At 38.0% G+C, this 23,256-nt stretch overlaps 1 protein-coding gene across 1 annotated transcript; it reads left to right on the forward strand.

Moving 5' to 3' along the window:
* Positions 1 to 222: 222 nt before the first annotated feature.
* Positions 223 to 21,824, forward strand: LOC144636027 (protein phosphatase 1 regulatory subunit 37-like). Its single transcript, XM_078495165.1, has 13 exons — positions 223 to 543; positions 4,129 to 4,226; positions 4,745 to 4,790; positions 5,249 to 5,349; positions 6,219 to 6,338; positions 6,845 to 6,995; positions 16,223 to 16,368; positions 17,400 to 17,522; positions 17,974 to 18,115; positions 18,619 to 18,785; positions 19,599 to 20,169; positions 20,647 to 20,757; positions 21,176 to 21,824. The coding sequence occupies exons 1-13, from the start codon at positions 348 to 350 to the stop codon at positions 21,286 to 21,288; spliced, it is 2,085 nt and encodes a 694-aa protein (XP_078351291.1). The 5' UTR covers positions 223 to 347; the 3' UTR covers positions 21,289 to 21,824.
* Positions 21,825 to 23,256: the final 1,432 nt, after the last annotated feature.

Here is a 23,256-nt window from a genome sequence, read left to right on the forward strand (position 1 = left end):
CTTTCAGTGGGGTGGACAGTCAATTAAAATTTGAGTTGGTAATTTTAAGAACCGATCCGGGAACCGATTCACAAATGAATGAAGGTGTTTCTCCCCCCCCCTTTTCTAGTCAATTTTTCACGTGGTGGAACACGTTTCCATCACGCCATCACGCGTTATCACGCTTCACGGACACGCTCGTCGGCGAAACCGAAAGGGATTCGTACCCAATTCCTCACGGCGTGGGTGTTTTTCAAAATGGCTCCTTCGAGAAGTTGAAGCTCGGTGCTGGAAAACAGGAAGTCTCTCTGCCCTCACTGCATTTCTATTTAATAATAATGGATTTAATTTTAAAGCCATGAATAATTATGGAAAGGGGTGAGGATGTCCTGGCATCGGAAGAAGGGATACAAGGTGGCTCGGACTGTCGAGAAGGAGGCGTACGTGAAGCTGCCTGTCGTGATCATCGAAGTGGTCGGCAGAAGAAGTTATCAAGAAAGGTTTCTTTTCCGGACGATGCACGTCTAGTTCGGGCTTTAGATCCTGTAGATCCGTGGGAAAACGGTAAGAAAGCTACTCTGTGTACAATAATTACGCTTTATGGCGATATCTCCAATGCGAATACGGGAAAAATGTAAAAAAATTGTTTGTGTTCAATGGGCTTTTACCCTGTCGATTGACAGTGCGAATCGTAAATATTGGTCTTCGTATTTTGTACCTGTTAGCGCCATTTAGCGCCATGTAATCTCTGCTCTCAAGATGTGCGAAAACGTAGTCAAGCTATTTTTCTAAGCAATTACTTTCCAAAGCCGAATACTTCAATCCGATGCATTGTTTTCTTGTACATTCGAGTTTGTTTTCTATACAGCACGCAGTAGCAGGTTTTTTAGCCACTAATGGGTTGTAAATGAGACTGAAGTTCTTGCTTTTTGAAGTGCTTTTGTAAATGCAGCTCAGAGGTTTTTATTCTAAATGGAAATGCCGTCAATTTTTTGTCAGGTTTCTGCGAAATCGCAGACGGTAACGCATAACAAAAACAGACGTGATATTTAAATAGAAAATTTCCGGTGGACCATTTAATTTAGTGTTATTTTCACGAGCAGATAGTTCGGCGTGCTGGTAAGCTTAATATATATTTATATGTAAATCATATTATCGGAATAATTATTAAAGATCCTCGTACAAACGTTTTTCTTCGCCTTGGTGTCAATTCTGAGCAAAATTGTGAAAGTTCCTTCCAAGAACGAGAGATCCGAGAACATAAACTAAATATATTGTATCAAATTATGACCTTGACCTAAATTTATGGAAATCTTAAACTCTACATTTTTTATCCTGCTTTCTGTTTTGAAGCCATCAAGAAAATAGCAAACCTCTCCCGGCATTGTCAGTAGAAAAATGATTTAGAAAGTGCTAACGATTTAATGGGATCAGTGTAATGGAAACAAAATTGATAAGAAAATCTTCCCGGGTTACTCCTTTTTGCACAAGGATTTGTTTTAATTTTTATTGATTTAAGAAACAGTGGTGCATATTTTTTTTGGGCGGCCTATTCAAGGATTCTGCCTGACAGCTCAATCATATTCTAACTTATGGCAGAAAGAATAAAAAGATAATTATATTGTTTAAATACAGGTGTAATGACAAAATGATTAATATGTAGATCTGATCACAGCTACAGCACTAGCTCACCTGCTGCTATGGAACTCTGTAGCCGCAATACTCAAGTGCTAAATAAATAGAAATCACCAGCATTTCACAGCAATGTTTTAATGTGGCAATATTAAATTGATAAACAATTTTTGCTGGCTTACAATATTTCTGTTGGCAGTTTTTCATTTTTTTTTGTTTTTATGAGATTTGCCAAATTTTAAGTACGTGTTTTATACACTGTACGTACAGTATGACTTCAATATCATAGTGGAGATGTTAATTATGATTACTAAGTTGAATTATTTGCTGGCATATTAGTGTTGGCCACATTGCTTTAGCTACTGCGATATTTTGCAATTTATAATAAATCAAAAATGCTAACATCTAAGTTATTAGAAATGCCAGGAAATCCCCATATGAGAACTAGCCATAACAAACAAACCTTACAAATTGGGTGGCTTTTTTTAAAGACGGTAACTGATTAAGACTGGTCATCCCAATAAAATTTTCATTTGCCATAATTTACCCAATCCTAAGTTTACACACTTTTTGAAAAGGCAAAAACAAATCTCTTATTCATTTCCTGCTGTCTTTTCTTTTTTTTATGTATATTTTTCAAGTCAAAAATGTCCCTAATACAGTCATTGCCTGAGCACTGTCTCTGATGGTTATAATTTATACGGTTTAAAATTTTCAAACCAGTTTGATTTTTATTTCCCTTTTTTTTAGATTACGATAACAATAAAAAAATCAAACTTGTTTGAAAAATTTTAAACCAAAGATAAATTTAAACCACAACATTTATAAATTCTATTTTAAGTTCATCCTATTCAGGGGCGTAGCTAGTTTCTGAAAAGATGTAGGCCTGGCAGCTTCTAGGTGGTGGAGGTGGTGGGGGGTTGGGGATTTGGGGGCATCCAACCAATAAAGGCCCTCAAAAGTGCAGTTCCACAGCACCTAAATTTTGACATTTTATTACAGAGAATGGGTAAACTTTCACTCATTGCTAAATATATAAACGTACTTTGTCTTTACCTATCACTTGGTTACTCAAGACATCTCTACTTGCTTGAGACTTGACTAATCGCGAAAGGTTATTTGCGATATTTATAATGCATATAGCTTTATATTTCATCTTGAAAGTGCTTCAGCCTGAATTGCTCTCTACTATATATATTTAAAAAATATGAGCAGGCTAAAACATTTGTAGGTCCGGGCCTATGGGCCCTTATAGTTCACCACTAAATTTTCTCTGATTCTGATTGGTTTAAATTGAACACGTGACGCGATAGTGCCCGTCCGCCGGAGGGCACTATCAGCCCATAGTGCCCTCCCGAGAAAAATGCCCAGATCGATAGTGCCCGCCCGTGACTTTTTTTTGTAAACAAGCGTGCCTGCAGACAAAAAAAACCCAATCAAATTCACTGCATTTAGTGGGTTTCTTGTCTGGTTTTGTTTCGTTTGTTAAATTTCGGCTTTCAACTGGGTTTTTTATCCTGAAAAGTAAAAATAATTCACGATGCTCGTTTTTGTATGTGTGCGCGGAAGAAAATTTAGTTGTGAACAATAAAGACAATATCTAGAGTGTTTCTGTTTCGGAACTATTGGTCTGAGAATTGCCCCTTGGAAATTTGATGTTCTTAAAACTAGCATATTAGCCCTCGAAGCTTTGCTTCTCGGGCTAATATTTGTTTTAAGAACATCAAATTTCCACGGGGCAACTATCAGCCGATAGTTCCTCGACAGAAACACTCTATTGTTAAAATAGGCTAGCTATGCCCCTGCCTTTGCAGGGCTGCAAATACATATTTTTTTTTCACTTGAAAGGACATATGTTGTGCTAAGACACCTTCTTGGTCGGACTAAAAAATGTGGTTGGGCAGATTTTTATTCATCATTGCCATAAAATGATTTAAGATCAAAAATTTGTCCGGACATCATGTGCGACCACACTTGGGATTTCGTCGGACATGAGCAAATTTTGGTCGGCCAATGTCCAATGACCGACTGTTGTTGCAGCCCTGCTTTAAGTATAATTTTGCTGTAGTCACTCTGATATTACTAACAGTATATCACCTTTCATAAACAGCTTCAAACAGCTTTTGAAGTCGCGAGGTCTCATTGATAACACAATTTCAATGCAAGGAAAGCTATATATTATCATAATTATGTGCAGCTTCTATGCGTCAATTTTTCTGTAGGACACTGTTATCATTCTGACTCGTTTGTTTGTTTCTCTTTTCCTGACTAACATTCATTGAGGGGTGGGGGGAGTCAAGGCAATTTTGTTGTTGGCTTGATTCCACCCCTGCAAAACCTTTAGTGGGAGAAATAACTGTACAGATATTTTTGAAAGTAACAATATGTCAGAGGATATCAGAATCGAAATCATACAATCATGTATCTACAGCAGCTTGATCAGACATGAAAGGATAGTGCGGCACATACATGTAGGGTTTTGCATGTCTAATTTTGTAGAGTTTGTGTTTGTTTTAGCTGGTCATCACAGTAGCAAAGAAGTGATCGATGCCTACAGAAACACATGCACCAGGCTAAAGATCAAGCCATGTGAAAAACTCATTAAACAGCTTGAGGTAATTTTTAATTTGTGATTTGTATTTTTCACCTTTTTTCCTGGGTCTCTTTCATGGGGCTTTGTCACAGATTTTAACAGATCTTTGAACTGCCAAAATTTATATATTGTGTTGTATACATACCGGTATATATTATATACATAGGAAACCTAAAGATAATGGACCTTTTTATTAACAATTGCTTTATTAGAGCACTGAAACTGTTAACAAGGTCAAGCATTTAAAGTTGGCTCTGGATGGCTAGGATGGAAATGGATTGTAACTTGAATAATTGAGGCTTAACTTTTCAAGTGTTTCCGAGCATCTTAAAAATTGATATTTATAGCCGTAATTTGATTTTTATCTTCCATTTAAGGATAATTTTCCTTTAGATAGTCAATGATAATGTTTTTCATGGGTAAAGTTGCCTACCACTTATTTTAGAACAGATTTAGTAGACCAAAAATCTGCAAAATTCCTGTGATGTGCATGTAGCTCCTTTAACTTTCAGAAACTTGACAGTGTTTCCCTTTTGACAGGCATGTGAAAGCTTTCAGGACAGAATAGATGTTATAGACTTGAGAGGTAACAAGAGGTTGATTTCAATTTTTTTATAAATTATATATAATAATTATAAAAAAAATTGTATACTTGTTACTGTTTGTTATCTAGAATTTTGTATGCACTGCACATCCAAAGAACTGAAAGAGCTCCAGGGCCAAATGTTAACCGCCCAGTTGAAGTTTCTTGATTTTTTTTTTTTTAACTTTCAAAGGTCAACAGCAGGGTACATACATGCATGTGATCTCTTGATTTTGCCATCTTTTTGTGATCACTACCAAGACCTTTTATTCAAGTTGTTAGTAAAAGACATTAAAGTCGACATGTAACCGCAGCTGGGAATTTCTCTAGGTACATCAGTGTATAATATTATTGCTTGCAGTTCTTTCTGCATTGGAACAAAAAACACGAGACATCAGTTAATGTGCAAAACTCAGTGTAGTATGTCCAATATATTTTGTAAGTGTTCCTTTATATTTCAGGTGTTAAACTTGACTTACGGAACTGTGAAGCTCTAGAGGAAGTGTTCAGGAGAGTAAGAACCAAGACATTAGATCTTGAAAACACAGGACTTGAGGATGATGTGAGTATAGATTAAATTGTATCATGTATGTACATGACACTAAGTATGATTTCTCATTAGTCTGCTTAATACTGTAAAATTCTTATAATAATCTCCCCCCCCCCAAAAAAAAAGGTCCCCAAATCTGGCATGCAAAGATCTTTCCAGTAATAATTCCTCCCATCAACCCACCTACATACTGTAAGGCAGTTGTTTTGTAGTTCATAAAGTTTTATGCTCAGAGACTTTTACTGTTCTTTTGACTGCATCAAATATATCAAATATATCATTATTTGACGCTGCCACCACTGCTTCCCTTGCCCCTGCCACTGCTACAAGCCCTGCCACTACAGCTGCTGCAACAGCTATTAGCAACTGTTTCTTTCAGGCCACTACCCCAACTTGGATCAAAATTTTCTATGGTTATTTTCTTTAGTCACAACACTTGCTGTTGAAGGTGTGTTGGCCTAATGGTTAGTGCACTTGGTTCCAGCCCTGCCTGGGGTCATTGTGTTTCCTTTTGGGCAAGTTGCTGTACTCTCAAAGTGCCTCTTTAAACCCAGGTGCTGGGCAGGGGTGGGGTGCTGGGTTATTCTGCACTTTGCTGTATGGCCCACTTGGCTTGAACCAAACAGTAGAATTTGGTACCCAATCCCAGTCTGAAATTTAAGCTAAAGATAACCATTAATTTATTTTCCTTTTTCGCTTGCAAATTAAGGTACATGTATGTTTAAAAAATGTTAGGCAAATAAAACAATTAAACATTCATAAGTTTTTTTAAACTTCCTCCTGAAGATGGCTGAAATATAATATTTAAAAGAAACTTTCAGTGTTTATCATGTAATGCCTTTTATATTTACTTAGTTGAAAATCTCAATGTTGCATTGTAGGGTGCTGTTTCATTGCTGGAAATGATTGAGTTCTACAAATCTACATGTAAACTTAACTTGGCATACAACACTAAGATAAAGATTAGAGGATGGCAGGCTGTCAGTAGGACTTTAAAGAAGGTAAAACTATTTTACATTTGGTTTCTTCATAATTCAAAGGTTCAGGAATCTCAAACAGTAATTTCCAAAAATTCTAAAGAGGAAGCTTAGTCATGCATGTCGTTTGAACATGGCATAGTGCCTTGTATCTGTCCATCCATCTGTTCCATTCTGTTTTGTTCCGACCTCTGTTCTGCTCCATTCCATTCCATTCCATTCTGTTTGTCCGTCTGTCCGTCCATCTGTATGCCAGTCAGTCAGTCGGTCAATCCAGGCTGTTTGAAAGCAAAGCAGCTATTTAAAAGTGCTTGCTGGTGCATGGCTTTGTTTACTGTACATTCAGTATTGTCTAGCCTAATTTTTGTAGAATGTTTGCTGTCAGTGTATTTCATGATTGCACAATTCTGTCAATTGCTCTATTGTTCCGCTGAATAGCAGCATCATTTTCTATTCAGACATCTCTCTTGTTGTTCATACTTGTAACACTATTGATAATGCTAACTTATCATGACCTCTCATCTTCTCAGACTCCATGTTTACAGTACTTGGACATACGTAACACAGTGTGGACAGAACAGGCTCTCCCGCTCCTGGGAAGGTCAATAAGACTGGACTGCTGTCTCACTGTGCTTCACATGGAGTGCACCAATCTTTCTGGGAGACCACTGTTTCTGCTGGGTAGGTTAAAATTTGCTGTCCATCAGTTTTGTTGTTAAGATAGGCTTTCAGATGGTTGTATAATTAGGTTATCAAGTTGCATTTGTTTTGATCACCTTACATAAAGTTTTTATTTAGATATACATATTAATTATTTGCCTATGAATTATAGTAACATCACAACCTGTTAATCCACTGTACGGAAAAAGATGGCGTCACGCGCGGAACTCTGGGTAAATGTACCAAATCAGGTCAAGGTTATGTCAACAAACATGGCCGCGGGTCAAAAAGGTCGGCGCGTAGCGCCAAATGAAAACAAAATTTACGGGGCTAAATCAGCCAAAGACATCGACCTTTTAACTAAGACTGAAGCAATAAGGCCGTTGAAGTGTAGGACTTGTCGAAGTTTGAGCGGCCTGACCTTGAAAGAGCTAAAAAGCAAGTAAGTTTTCAGATCGCTTTGCGACTTTGGTTCACTGTGGTAAATTCGATCACTAATTAGGCATTAGGTACACTTGAATTTAACAAGGTTATACTTATTTGTGAGCACAAAAAATTTAGGTATACATCAAATATGGCTGGGACAAAAAGTTGCCGGTGGATTCAGGCGGGAGAATTGCCGAAGTCAGAAGAAAACAGGTCCAAAGCGAGCTTGATAAGGTTACGCAAAATTTTACTAGCTCGATGGTGAGGGAATCCCCGCCCGGACGACCTCATTACAAGACATTCCTGTCTTAATGTATGCAGTTGTTAAAGATTTCTTCAGGCAGATCACGTCAAAAGGCATGTCACAGAAGAGTATGCATTGTCAAAGACCAAAAAGTTTGAGATGTCGGGGAAAACCGATTAAACTGAACTTTCCGATTAGTACTTAACTTCGAATGCACTACCCCATGTGCTAAATTTTAGAAGACTGGTTGTGGCTTTTAAAGTAGGCTCATGTAACATATATCCTTCATACTGTAATGATTTGAATGTCGATTTGATGCTTTAAACTTTTATTTTAGCTTCAGATCGCTCTGAAAAATTGCTAGCCCTGCACAATTTGCTTGTAAGCAAGGTAATAATTTTAAGTCAATCCTTTCACGTACATGACAATTAAACGGGCGGCTGTACACAGGCTACCTGTAAATATCAGCACAAAAATTAAAGATTTTTTAAGCTTTGGTGACCATGTCACTTTTCTAGCACAAATATAGGTTCAGATATAATAACTGATAGTCATTACAGTGCGGCTACTGTAACCGGGGTCACCCAGACAAAGTTAACCAATCACAAAGCAGAACGGAAACAATAAATTTCAGCATTTTTTCACTTCAGCCAATGAAATGTCGAGCACAGAACAAAGAAATTTCAACTTCTTCGTTCGCCACGAAAACACATCAATGCTAAATTTTGTCTGTATGGCGCTGGATTTTCAATTAACTTCGATTGCATCCCTTTTGAGCTTGAGTAGTTGTGACAGCACAAGTTGGAAAGCAAATATCAGTGACATTAATGAAAGAGGAGTTCGAAACTGTGTCAAAACAGGGAAAGCAACGGCCATGCCATATGTCTCCAGACGTAAAAGTGCGTGGCGGAGTTCGCTCGTGACAATTTCAAACAAATTCCTCTACGGCATCAACCGGAGTTTTGGTAGTACCATTTGGAAAATAAATGCACGTAAGGCCAGCAAAGGAAGACATTCTAAAGTGCATAATGTACCAGAGAAAGCGACGATGACAACATTTATTTTTTTCACTTCACACAATAAAATGTCAGTTGAGTAAAAAACAGTGAAGTTTCATTTTGTTCACTTGTGAAGCTATTTACTTTATATGTTGAATAGAGCGTTAGCTAGCGTTGACGTTTCAATTTAAAATTTGAGTAGTTTCACATGCTGTACAAATGAATGTCATTCGTCATGTAAGTTTTCAAGAATCGATTTGTGAAAGAAGTGAACCTGACGGACGTTTGTTAGAATTTTATTCTCAGTAAAAAATAAAACTTATTGCTGGCTGTTTCAGTTTTTCTTGCAATTGTATAAACAATGCAAGACACAGGACAAATTCCGAACAGGAAAACCGGTGATGTTTTCAACACTAACATACTTGTTCATTTATTTATTTTTATCTGAATTTATTTCTTTTCGAAACAAATTCCTTCACAAGCTTGTCGAGTTGTTGGTCTTGGTCTTGGATGATGAGGAGTGTATGGCGTATTTGAAACTTTCACACTTAGCCGCCGGTTGGCTCTCTCGAGCACCTCAACTTTGCTTTTAAAACAGTTTAAAATTGGTCGCTCATTTGTACGGCAGAGAAGCTTCGATTTTTCCGAGAAAAGTCCCGACCACCGTTGTTGGTTACATGCAAATGACCCACAAGTTCAGAAGGTCACGCTAGTGGGCTGTGATTGGCGGATTTCGATCCGTCTTGCTCTTTAGCACGTCGAAAGATGGATGAAGTTTAAAGAACAGTTTCACTTGCTAGTTAGTAATGAAAACGTTACCGATGTTCCTGTTTGGAATGTGTTCTGTTTTCTGCATTGTTACAATTGCGAGAAAACACTGAAACAGCCGGCTATAAAGTTTTACTTTTTCCGAGAATCAAATTCCGCCACACAGTTAGTCCAAACAAACGACCATCGCGTTCACTGCTTTCACAGAGATTGAAATCGATTCTTGCAAACTTGCATGACAAATGACATTCATTTGTACAGCATGTGAAACTACTCAAATTTAAAATCGAAACGTCAACGCTAGCTAACGCTCTATTCAACATATAAAGTAAATAACTTCACGAGTGAACAAAATGAAACTTCACTGTTTTTTACTCAACTGACATTTTATTGTGTGAAGTGAAAAAAATAAATGTTGTCATCGTCGCTTTCTCTGGTACGTTATGCACTTTAGAATGTCTTCCTTTGCTGGCCTTACGTGCATTTATTTTCCAAATGATACTACCAAAACTCCGGTTGATGCCGTAGAGGAATTTGTTTGAAATTGTCACGAGCGAACTCCGCCACGCACTTTTACGTCTGGAGACAAATGGTATGGCCGTTGTTTTCCCTGTTTTGACACAGTTTCAAACTCCTCTTTCATTAATGTCGCTGATATTTACTTTCCAACTTGTGCTGTCACAACTACTCAAGCTCAAAAGGGATGCAATCGAAGTTAATTGAAAATCCAGCGCCATACAGACAAAATTTAGCATTGATGTGTTTTCGTGGCGAACGAAGAAGTTGAAATTTCTTTGTTCTGTACTCGACATTTCATTAGCTGAAGTGAAAAAATAGGGCCCCAATGGGTCCATTAGACTTTCTCAAAGTCCTTCGACGCGCGGTTTAGGTATGTCACGTACGAAGGACTTTTCCAACTTGCAGCGCGCCAATTTTACCGACCCAAAAACGGGTCGGTGAATAAATTATAACCTCGGCCAATCAGAGTCGAGATCTCAAAGAAAGTGTCATTCAAATGTAAATCGATGCTTCTTGACGCGTCATTTCTTGTCACGTCGAGGTCACATCATGCGAACAGCGAAGGAAGCGTTGAAAATTGCTAAACAGGTCACGGGAATTGGAAACGATGAGTTAAAAGAATATCAACAACAGGCCAACAGGCCATAGAAGCGTATCTCTGCGGAAAAATGTTTTCGTTTCTGTGCCCACGGAAGCGGGCAAAAGCTTAACGTTTGAATTGGCACCGTTTGCACTCGACTACATGCGAAATGGAGGCGACACGACGATAGTCCTTGTTGTTGTCCCTTTAGTATCGCTCATGAAAGAACAAGTTTACTCTTTGCAAAACCGATTGCGGCCTCATATGTTGGAGACGACTGCAGCGACGAACAGTTAAAGGACATAATTGATTTAAAGTTCAGAATTATTTTTGGAAGTCCAGAAGCACTTCACAACATTTACCATCACATATTTCGCCGATTAAAAGTGTTTGCAATCTATGTTTAGGAAGCGATTTATTGTGTATTCAAGTAATGTTCAGCTATCGCTTCATGACCAGCCTTCAACGAATTCAACGTTTACTTTCTTCTGCTTTCTTCACGATCTTCTCATTTTTGTCGGCACAGTTTCTACAAATAATATTTGTAGTCGAGTTAATTCAGGTTCTAAGAATTGCCGTCCGGCGAGGATTTCCAGGTCTAAGCAAACCTTGTTTTTTCCCCCTGGGCCGATCAATCTTCGTCTGTAATCGTTTTTTACGACTTCCTTAGCGCAAAGAATACAAATTTGCTCTTTCGAGCGAGGAGAAATCGAAATTCGCGTGATCGTTTAGGTCGGAGTTGACCCCGCGCTACTTTCCGACATCACAAACAAGAATTATTGAAACTTGACTCCTGCTAGAAAAGTCACGCGCTCGAAGAAACACCGCCCCCTGATAATTGATACCTCTTGCTTTCGGCGGGAAACTTGATTCAAAATCCTTCAAGCGGGACAAGTCGCCCTCTCGCGACTTCGTCACTCGCGGTCGTCGCTTCGCGACTCGCTGCGGGTCGCTTCGCGACGCTTTTCGGCTCGCTTCGCTCGCCAATAGAGGGCGACTTGGTGCAAGTCTATGGGTCCATGTGTTTTGCTGCTAGAGCAAAGCCTTAGCAAACATGTTGATGAAAGACAAGTGAGTAGAAATTCAAATCCAACGTCTTTTATTATCTGTCACTTGTGTGCAGGTTAATAATTGCACTTTATTGTACTCACTTTGTGTTAATTCAATCCTGATAATTTTAATGATAATAATAATAATAATAATAATAACTTTATTAACGTGTCAAATCTGTAGTAGCTGAGGGGAAAAGTCCCCTCTACTAATTGTGGACACCTAACCTGACTAACTAAAAAACGTAATTAATATATATATATATATAATAGAAAATATTTATATACAAAAAAAAAAAAAAAAAAAAAAAACCTAAGTACAAATATATTAAAATTCTGTTTCTTTATCTATATTAAAATATAAAAATTAAAATTATGTTAAAAAGTAAAAATTATGTCATGGCTGCCAGTCATTCTTGACATAGTTTGCATCCCCGACAGTCACTGATATTAGCAGCCAGCGCAGTGAGGTCCCGACCACGTATACCGCATTTGAATTGTTTTAAAGATGGTAAATTTCTTAGTATAGGTGTGAGAGCATTCCAAAGTTTGGGCCCTAGGTATCGAAGAGAGTGTTTGCCAAATGTTACCGAAGAGAATCGGGGTTGAACAAATTCAAATTGAATTCAAATTGAAATCAAACACAGCAAACATAATTTAATTACCAGTGAGTTAACGAAATGTCTTTGAAATCATTGTCTCTTTGATAAAAAACAGAAAGACGGGGTTGAACGTAACGCAAAGTTCATTTTGAAAGCGAAAGTTTACAAATAATTATTATCATTCGTCAGTCATCCCTTCACGCATGAACACACGTCGAATTGCAGTGTCTTCACAACAAGATCGGAAGATCGATAAGGACCAATTTTTGAATAATCGAATTGATTCTTCGAAAGTTCGTTTTCTTAAAGTTTTAGAAATTTGTGAAGTTGGAGGATTCACTGAGGACTGCGTAGCCGTAGATGCAGTGGCTCGCTGGACATCAAATTCTATTTTTCACGGCGTTTAAGTAATCTTCACAAAATAAACATGTGGCGCCAGCGCGTCTGGCAGTCAAAAATTCATTTTTCAAAAAACTTTCCCTTTCCAGCTATTTTTAGCGGGGCTTATAGTACCTACCTGTCAGTCGTAGAAAAGCTGAAATTTAAGGATGAACTGTTTATTAAATGAATACCGTGTTTTTAATAACTAGTAAACAAACTGGTCGCACGCATTTAAACACGAACTGACGAATGTTGCATTTAATATTTCTTTGTTTTCGACGGTGTGAACCACTGAATAAGTTTCTTTCCCATTGTGATGTTACTAGTATTAATTCGTTTCTAGCTGTCTTTTATATAGCTCGAATACAGCTACAATTAGCGGTGCAGACCAGCATGATGTTACTATATTCCTTTCCAGCTGTCTTTGCGTGACAAGTTACACGTTCATACATTTTATTTTAAAATATGAAGTTCAGAGTTAATACAGTACTAGTACGCTGTAGACAGTGTAGACAAGGTGAGGGTAAGTTTATTTTCAAAGCGAAAGTTTACAAACTGTGCACTAACCGGTCCTTCGGAGAAAATATTTATGACCTTCGGCGAGGTTCCAAGTCTTCGCTCTTTTCGTAAATGATGGAAACTGAATAATTTTCTCATAAAACTGGAGTGGTCGCGCCACAGTTTGTTTTCTTTCCCAATGCGATATACTTTTAAATCGGTTTTCTGTTTTCCAACGTGTCCAACGTGGTTTGCGTTCGAATACTTTGGCCCGTAACTTCGAATGCGATCAGCGCTACGGTTCATTGGTTTCGATTTTGTTTGTTCATGGATTTGATTGACATCGGTAGTTCAGATTTCTCCTCTGTTACGACACTTACACCTTACGGCACTTACACCTTACACCTTACGGCACAAACTTCAGCTCTCAATGTGTTTTGCTTGCAGCCATTGCGGCTGCAGCAAAACACAAAAATGCTGAAATTTATTGTTTCCGTTCTGCTTTGTGATTGGTTAACTTTGTCTGGGTGACCCCGGTTACAGTAGCCGCACTGTAAATATGCATGCAAAATATTTTGATAAACAATGTCACCGGCCTCCCACATAAATTATTGCATGGATGTCAATATTTCAATTCAGGCAGTATCTTATCGAATAAATTTTGAAAAACAACAAATTCTGTGGATATTCAGGGTGTATAAGGGAACATACATGTAATGATAAAGTGCTAACAATCCGAATAATATTTTTACAGCTAGCTGGCACACATCAACCACACATTGAGCATGCTTTCTTTAGTCTACCTTAGCAATAAGTAAATTTATCTTCCTTTGGTGGTGTACATGAACATACAATGGTGATATGTTTCAGACTTAGTTATGCTGGAAATGTTAGAATACAGGATTTTGCAAAGCAGTTCAGTTCAGTGAAACTGTTCACAATTGAAATAATTAATTAAATTAACAACATTATATCCAGAGTTTTAAAGCACTGCAAATATATTTACATGTACTAGTTTATTTGAAGCATATTTAAGAGGTGAATTAAGGATTGGAATTTATTTTTGTGAATATTTATCAGACTTTATTTTTAAACAATTTACTTTTAAAAAATGTATTAAAAATCTGATATTTAATATACAGGTATATAGTCTATTTTTCTGCATTGCAGCGTAGCTTAAACAAATAAATAAAACTACTGTCCTTTCTGATTAAAAAATCATATCATTTTGACTTCTTACTCTCTGTAACATGTCAAACATAGGATTGGAGAATACAAACACTGTCTTGTGCACATTCCTCTTGAACTGTGTTTAGGTTATAACACAAGTATTTGGGCAGCCTTTACCTTGTTACTGAAGGTAGCAGACACAGTCCAGAAAGGGGAACTTGCCTTACAAGCTTCTTGCCTGTTTCTTCCAGAAATGTTCTATCTGTAGAAGCTCCATAAGTTTGTTCACTTTCCAGAAAGTTAAGTCCACATTGTTCCACAATAGCAGCTTTCTTACTTGCAAAGCACTTGTCAGCTTCAAAAATAATGCACCTGTCTTAGTTCTTGAATTTTTTTAAGGTTCTGCTTTTTTTATTTCTGATGAAGTCCCAAATTCTTGAAACTCCTTCTTCCCTTGTAGACTACCAGTAATTACAGCAGGTGTATTTGATGATCTCATCTTTTCATATCTCTTACCAGAACCATTCAGAACTTCTTTGAGCAACGGGTGGGCCTACTTCAGTTACATTTTCTTTATTTTGACACACTGGCATTGAATCAAACACAGAAACATAACTCTTTTTGACAATAACAGTCACATTCTCTTTGTGCTGGCTCTCTGTTAGGTCTTGACCTGTAACTTTTGGGGCTTAATATCATTCAGATTTAGATTATTCACCCTGATATCCACACAACGTTTTGCCTTGTAAAATTTATTCGAGAAGATACTGACTGAAATATTGACATCCAATATTGTGCAAACACTTTATGGCAATCTTCATAAATTTTGAAGGGTGACATTGTTTATCAAAATATTTTGTATACATATTTACTAAATTTATTACCTTGCTTGCAGACAAATTGTGCAGGGCTAGCAATTTGTCAGAGCGATCTAAAGCTAAAATAAAAGTTTGAAGCATCAAATCGACATTCAAATCATTACAGTATGAAGGATATATGTTACATGAGCCTAGTTTGAAAGCCACAACCAGTCTTCTGAAGCTTAGCACATGGGGTGGAGCGTTCGAAGCTAAAGTACTAATCGGAAAGTTCAGTTTAATCGGTTTTCCCCGACATCTCAAACTTTTTGGTCTTTGACAATGGATACTCTTCTGTGACATGCTTTTTGTCGTTGGTCTGCCTGAAGAAATCTTCAACAACTGCATACGTTAAGATAGGAATGTCTTGTAATGAGGTCGTCCAGGAGGGGATTCCCTCACCATTGAGCTAGTAAAATTTTGCGTAACCTTATCGAGCTCGCTTTGGACCTGTTTTCTTCTGACTTCGGAAACTCTCCCGTCTGAATCCACCAGCAACTTCTTGTCTCAGCCATATTTGATGTATACCTAAATTTTTTGTGGTCACAAATAAGTATAACCTTGTTAAATTCAAGTGTACTTAATGCCTAATTAGTGATCGAATTTACAACAGTGAACCAAAGTCGCAAAGCGATCTGAAAACTTACTTGCTTTTCAGCTCTTTCAAGGTCAGGCCGCTCACATTTCGACAAGTCCTACACTTCAACGACCTTATTGCTTCAGTCTTAGTTAAAAGGTCGATGTCTTTGGCTGATTTAGCCCCGTAAATTTCGTTTTCATCTGGCGCTACGCGCTGACCTTTTTGACCCGCAGCCATATTTGTTGACATAACCTTGACCTGATTTGGTCGATTTACCCAGAGTTCCGCGCGTGGCGCCATCTTTTTCCGTATGGCGGATTGTTCCAGTACGTAACAATAAGGAAAGCAGAGAAGCCCCTCCATATCCTTGTGTCATGTGTTTAGAATAGATTGTGACACAAGGAAAAAACTACATGCATTTGACTTGCAGATGTTTACAATGAGGGTGACATGCAGTGTGACCACAACAACACAATACCATCTCAATTGATGATGTTTCATTGCAGTGACAATATGTGGAATCAATAATTATGGTGATTGATTTCTTTCTCTTTCTTTCATGGTCTGACTTTACAGCCAGTGCAGTGAAGTTCAACCGGAATCTCAAAGACTTGTTCCTTGGGGACAACAAGCTAACATCAGCAGATGGACAGTCTTTAGGTGCCATGCTGAAGGGCAATGAACATCTTCAGCTGCTAGACTTACGAAATAACCCTTTGCAGGTAAAACCTACATGTAAACTAAGCGATGCATTTCTTTTAATGGTAATTCTAGTGACCCTGAGATCAAAACCACATGTTGTAGCTGATGATTTTTGTTATTCTCCTTTGCTGTCTTGTAGAAAAGTGTATTGAAATTGTAAGGAGGAATCCAGTGTTGATCACTCTTGACTTATAATTATTAATTAGTATAAACTCTCTAGCGCTCTGCACGTATTGCAGGCCTATTTGTAATTGCCTTTTGGCTCTGTGTCAAAACAAGTCTTCGTGTGAAACCATTCCTATGAAAATGAGTTTTACATGTAGCTGCATGTTTAATTTCAAGCAAATCAAACTCGTAGATAAATGGGTACTTAAAAACAGGGAGTGAAATATCCACTTATTTACTAAGGGACTCCGAGGGCAAACTAGCTGTTCCTCTGCCCCGCACTAACTTTTTTAAAAAACAGCTTTAGCTATAGGGGTGCAGTGTTGTGGAACAGTTTACCTGTAAAACTGCAGCAAGCACAAACACTCTCTAGCTTTAAATCTGGCTGCAGCGATTTCTTTTCTAGTTAAATACACAGCATTCATGGACAGCAGGCTTTTTTTCTCTTCATTGTAATTGTTATAATTGTTTTTATATTAAAAATTATTAATTTTCCTTATAATGTATAATAGATTATTATAAGTAATTATTATAAATAAGGTCTGATGTTTCTAACTGTGTTGAAAGTAAAGATACTTACTTACTGTACTAGGTCTTGGTCTAAATTATACAACTGACATGATGTCTGGGCCAAAACAAATATTGCTCGCAATCAGTATGTTGTGGTTCAGTTTTACCCGTGGTACAATTATTTGGTATTTTCCTTTGTTCTGGTATTTGGTGATATATGATAATGAACATAAAACAAAGTAAAATACCAGATTGTACCAAGGGCATAACTGAACCACAACAGGTATATTGTTGTAATCAAAAGTGGGTAATTGCGTTCATCTGTATTTTACTTCTGAATGCCTTCTAAAATACCTCTAATGAACTTGTTTTACAGGACATGGGTATAGGTCATATATGTGAAGGCCTTGCTGAACAGCAGAATGGTGGACTGCAGACACTTGTGCTGTGGAACACTCAACTTACAAGCCATGGAGTCGGTTACCTGGCTAATGCACTGGTGAGCTAATGGACTTTTGTAACCCCAAACATGACATTGATCTTTCTGTAAAGTGACTTAAAACTTAGTGTATCATTAGTTGATGGTTAAGTTTTAAGTAAGCCAGTTAAGAGCCTATTTTGACAGTGGGTCCTTAAGGGTGGGGTGAGGCGATATAAAATCTCATTTCCCAGCCTATTGTTTTTCCCGATTTTCCTGACTCCCATTCCCAGTTCTATTGTTTATTTGTTTGTGATTCCCAGTCCCAGTGACCTAAATCCCATTTTTCCATTGGAAATTTGCCCAAATCCCAGTTCCCTTTTGGCCCCGCTTGACAGTTGGCTATTTGTGGCCCTGAATGGCACACCCATCCAGGAGTATACCTGAGGGACATTTTCCGGCCATAAACCGTGGTGTAAACGTTTCAAAGTTCCCAATTAATACCTTGATATTTTTTTGTGTGTCTTTGTAGATGTGCACCAGATCTCTTCAAACCCTTAACCTTGGACACAATCGAGTGACTAATGAGGGAATACACACGCTCAAAGAAGGACTCCTAAGAAATCACTCTCTACAAAGACTTGGGCTGTTAAATACAAGACTTTCTAGTGAAGGTACAGAAAAAGTAACTACATATTAGCACTTTGTATGGATCGTAATTGTTTTGTGACTTTCAGCTTTTTTCCAGACTTTTAGTATGCGAAAAAAAAAAACAATTGACATCAGAAATAGAAAGTTGAAATATATTTCTTTTTATTTCTTTATTTGTTTACTTCCTTGTTACTGCGCCTTGATCTATGGAGTGGAGGATTGTTTAATTATTAGAGCGGTTTTCACTTGAGTGTTGAAAGTAATTGGTTTTTTTGTTTTGATGTTTTGCTTTTGTTTGTTTCTCGCGCTTTCGGAAAAAAAAAAGCCCCCCTTTCCCGTTGCCGTTTTTTTTTTTTTTGTTTTTTGGAGAATTTTAAATATGACAGGTTGTCGTGTCTTCGTCTTATTTTTTAGCTTTGTTCTGCTGTAAAGGGCGCCAGGAAACGACGAGATCACGACAGAGAAAAACACTAACCCTATGGGCAAGTTGATGTTACTTCTATGTATTTCCTTGTTTCCGTTGTAGGGATGATTGCCCTAGCCGAAGTAATAGCAGAAAGCAAGACCATGTTAAGAATGGATCTGCGTGAAAATGACCCGTATGTAGGCGGACTGATGGCTCTGTCACTGTCACTCAAGGTCAATCAGTCCCTTGTGCGGATAGACCTGGATAAGGAGCTCAAAAAAGAGCCGGTAAGACTGTATCAATGTCTAGATTCTCCTTACAATATTGATACATTGTCAAGCGGAGAGGTGGTGAGAATCAACAAAATAATCAACTAGCTACAAGAGGAGTTTTAATTGATATAGAGCAATTTTTAATTGAGTGTTGTAAAACCAAAACCAAAGTTATCACTCTAGCCAACCACAAAGGACACAGACAATCCAGTGAACCAATCAAAACTCGAAGCAAATACATGAAGCCGGCACGAAGCGCGGGAAACATGCGCGAGTGAGTCACGACTGGTTTTGGTTTTACTTCTGATTGGTTTACAAAGTGGCGCAAGTTTTTTTAAACCAATTACTAAGCGTAGTAATGCAAAACCGAAGCAAACGCGAATTACTTTCGACACTCAAATGAAAACTGTTCTAGCATCAAATTCTCATAATACTTACTGTGTTAGAGCGATTTTCGATTGAGTGTCGTAAAACCAAAACCAAAGTAGTAGTCGCTCTGGCCAATCACAAAGGACACAGACAATTTAGTAAGCCAATTAAAACTCGAAGCAAATACTGTGCATGTAGCCGGCGGAAAGCGCGGGAAAACTTGTGTGAACGAATCATGATTAGTTTTGTTTTTGTTACTTCTGATTGGTTGAGAAAGTGGCACGGGTTTTTCTAATCCAATCACTAAGTGTAGAAATACAAACCAAAGAAAACGTCAAATGGTTTCTCAGTTATACTGGCTAAAATAACAATGGAAAAGAATAGACAGTCTCGATTTTCCTCTCGAGATATCAGTGGCAATGCCCACATCTAATCTTCTCTGCGATTTTCCTTTTACAGGGCATGGAAACAACGCAGCGAATCCTCCTCGCCGACATTTACGGCTATTGCCAGAGAAACAAACTTTTAGCTAAGGAACGCGAAGAGAGAGAACTAGCCAACGAAAGCCAGACTGAGGAGGGAGGGGTTAGTGAAACAGACAGTATCATTCATGACGTCAAAGAACACGTGACCAATCTCGAGTCTCAACCTGAAAACGAGGTTACATCGGGTTCGCCTAAGCTGATTCAGTTGGAGAATCCTCCGGATATTGCTGAAGAGCTTAAAGTTTTGACAGCGGACTATCCTGGCCTGTCACGATTCACGGTGACTGCCGTGTCAGATGAGGATCAGCACACGAACCAGGATTCGAATTCGAGTGAAGATGATCTTGTGCCCCTTGTGGATTTATCAAATTCTAACTGTTCTTCGGATGTAAACGATGCGAGCGTGACTGGTGATTTGCGTGACCAGGTGTCGAGTGTTACTCTTGTAGACTTACACGAGTCCAACAACTCGGTTGGTTCATTGTTAAAGCCAAGCACGGCTCCATTAATTCCTGCGCCCGTACAGACTGATAGAAAAATTACAGGTATGAATCAAGTTCTTAAATCGACCTATTGGTCCTTAATTATTGTTGAGCTTAAAATGATGGGGCGAATAAAGTGTGTTAAACATCTAAAAATGTACATTTTGGTGGCGATCGTGTGTCGATTGTGGTTTCATATCGCGCTAAAAGGGATCTTGGATCCACCGTTTTAAATATTTTTTCCAAAAGTGTCGTTAAAGACGAAAATCAAATCGAAAACGCCAAATTTGGGAGGGGAAACCTGTCAAGAAAATGGTTGCCATGGAAATGTCAACTGAGCTGACAAAAAAAAAACAATATACTCTCCGCTAAATTGGGAAAATTCGTAATGTTTAGTGATTATGAATGACCGTGTTTGTTGCTACATTTGTTTGAAATCAGCGCGGGCACTTTCTGCACTTAATAATACAGCTGTTTTGCAGTTTAGTCATAGACTACTGACAATACACAATATTTCTTTTATTTTTTTAAATTATTTAGAGTTTCCACACTCGCCTGGTGAAGTTGAAAAGGAGTTGGACTTGTTAACCAGTTTGACTGTGAAGGAAGCCAATTACGATCCGCTCCTGAACAACGCCATGAACAATCAGAGTACGTGTCAGCACTGAAAAAAAAATAAAATGAAATAATACCCCGAAGTGTTTCCGATTCTGATAACCAGCAAAAGATTGCGCATTTCCGGGCAGACCTTCACAGCGGTCAAACGCAGCGCGCGTGCGGCCTTTTTTTCGTTTTTTTTATTTTTTTGGGGGGGGGGACAAAAACCTAGTGATACTTAGAAACTTTCTGACCAAAAACCGCGGGCTGACATCAAATCTTGCTGGTACTCATTCCCTCGCGTAGTCCTCCCTCTTGGTTTTCTTTTTTTTTTTTGTCGGTCTGGTTCTGTTCAATCCAGGGATATTTGTTTTGTTTGCCAACCGTCACTATCAGCCGTCACGTGACTTAGCACAGTTTCGTTCTGTTTGTCTTGGGTTGGTTTTCTCATCTTTCTTTATCTTAATTTCAGATTTCTGGAGCAATCAGATGGACGGTATTGTAAAAGGAGCAACAAATATCCCGACCCCTCCCTCGACAGTGTCTCCAACTGGTGCTTGTAACACTGCAGACCTACTCGGTTAGAACAGAGTTAATAGAGGAATTCTAAAAAGACAATTTATTTGGAGATGAACAGTTCTGAGAATGGATGTGGCTCATTCGCAATATTTAGTGACATGGCTTGACGCCTGGAATATTGTATTTGGAAAAAGAAAATGCATTTCATTATTGGCTCCTATGAACTTTTAACAAATTTGTTTTATAGATTGACATGGAAAATATTCTAGATATGCGACATTTTCCCCGATGTGCTTTGCCGGGAAATTATTTTGATCTTATGGGAAGATTAATTTTTAAGTTTAATTTTACGAGACGGTTCAAAATCAGTCAAATCACAATTCACGATACCAAAGCCCTGCTTTCGTTGTGGGTGGTTGCGTGACGTACTGGCTTCCAAAGAATCCAAGTCACGCAACCGTTACAACGGCGGTCAGGTTGGTGAACCTTACTGGTGTTTTAAGGGCGAAGTAAGGTTGAAAACAATTTTGTATGCCTCCTGTTTTATATGTAGTATTTGATTGTCAACCCCAAAGAGCGATCAAAATCTTAATTCTCCATAAGATACGGCGTTAAACGAGTCGCGTTACGGATGTCACATTTTGTAATCCTTTCCATTCTTAACTCATCTTTGTGTCGTGTCGGTTTATCATCACACTTTTGGTGCTAGACGATTTTTGTTTTGTTTTGTTTTGGTAAGCGATTGGTTTTGTCGTGTCACCTTTGATTTGCAGGTTATGCGTAGGGGAAAAATAATACTAAGGTGGCTCACAGTATTTTAGGGCTTTTGCCTTTGGTATTTTACAGCAGCTAATCCTGTTATGCTGACAAGGTACTTTTATTATAATCCTAAAAATATTTTATCAAACCTGAATGACTCTATAACGTCAAAATTAATTGTTAGGCAACACTAAAAGAGGTCAAATGTACCCTATTTTAACCTTTTTAGGCAAATAACCTTAAAACTAGGGTACATTTGACTAAGCGTCGACCTTATCCTGTTCTTTGGTAAATGCTTGAGAGATTTGTTCTAGAAGTTCCTCCTCAGCTCTGACTTGTCCGCAGTCTTCTTTTTCCGTCTTTTCGCTCTACCGGACGGAATCTTTCTTCCTTCCCCTCCTCCTTCCCCCTTCATTTTCCCAAGACGGGAAAAAAACACCCCCTCAGCCTACTACCGCTGGGCTAGCTGCAATAAAATGCCAAAGACAGAAAAGTCTTAAAGGGTCAGTGTCACGAGAAGTCTTCTAAGTTATTGTGTAAACTATTCTAGAGTCAAAGGGTGCACTCATTGACCAACAAAATAACCTTGAAATAAGAAAGGAATAAATTCATTCTCCAAGATGTGAATAAACCATAATCAGTGATCTCCTTTCTACGTCAGCCTGACTTTTTCAAGTTTTAAGTTTTAGCTTTTTAACAATTTTCGTGACTAGTACTGCAAAGACAGGCCACTATTAGTGGATTCCCAATTAATACCAACACTTAAATTGGATTTTCAAGTAATACCAAATCTTAGTGACACTGCCTCTTTAAGAAGTATCGAGCCACCTAAGAAAATACCTTGTGCTTCCAAATTCTCAGTTATAACATTTAAAGAAATATATGGCATTGAGCGGGGGAATTGAGATTTTGAGCTTGGTACTTAAGGAGTTAAGAAACTGTGTATATGTACACAACAAAGAAAAACAAAATTATAATTAATATTAGCTTATTGTAAATTGTTACCGTAAATCAACGGAAATCTTACTATTAATACTAATTATTACAGCTCCGAGAATATTTCTCTCAAACTTTTGTAAGTATGAATACAGGGCATGCGTTTAGTTGTAATAACATTAATTGGCTATCAGTAGATTTTTCTCCATTTCACTTGATAAAAAAATGGATGTTCACAAATCCAAAGAATCATTTTACCCTTTGAAACATCGCGTCGATTTGTTTTAGTGAAATAAACGAGTGAGACTAGATCTTTTTGTCTGTTGTGTGCATGGCTAC

This window comes from Oculina patagonica, chromosome 13 (genome assembly GCF_052425735.1).
Source record: "Oculina patagonica isolate OP01 chromosome 13, crgOcupat, whole genome shotgun sequence".
Taxonomy (NCBI): domain Eukaryota; kingdom Metazoa; phylum Cnidaria; class Anthozoa; order Scleractinia; family Oculinidae; genus Oculina; species Oculina patagonica.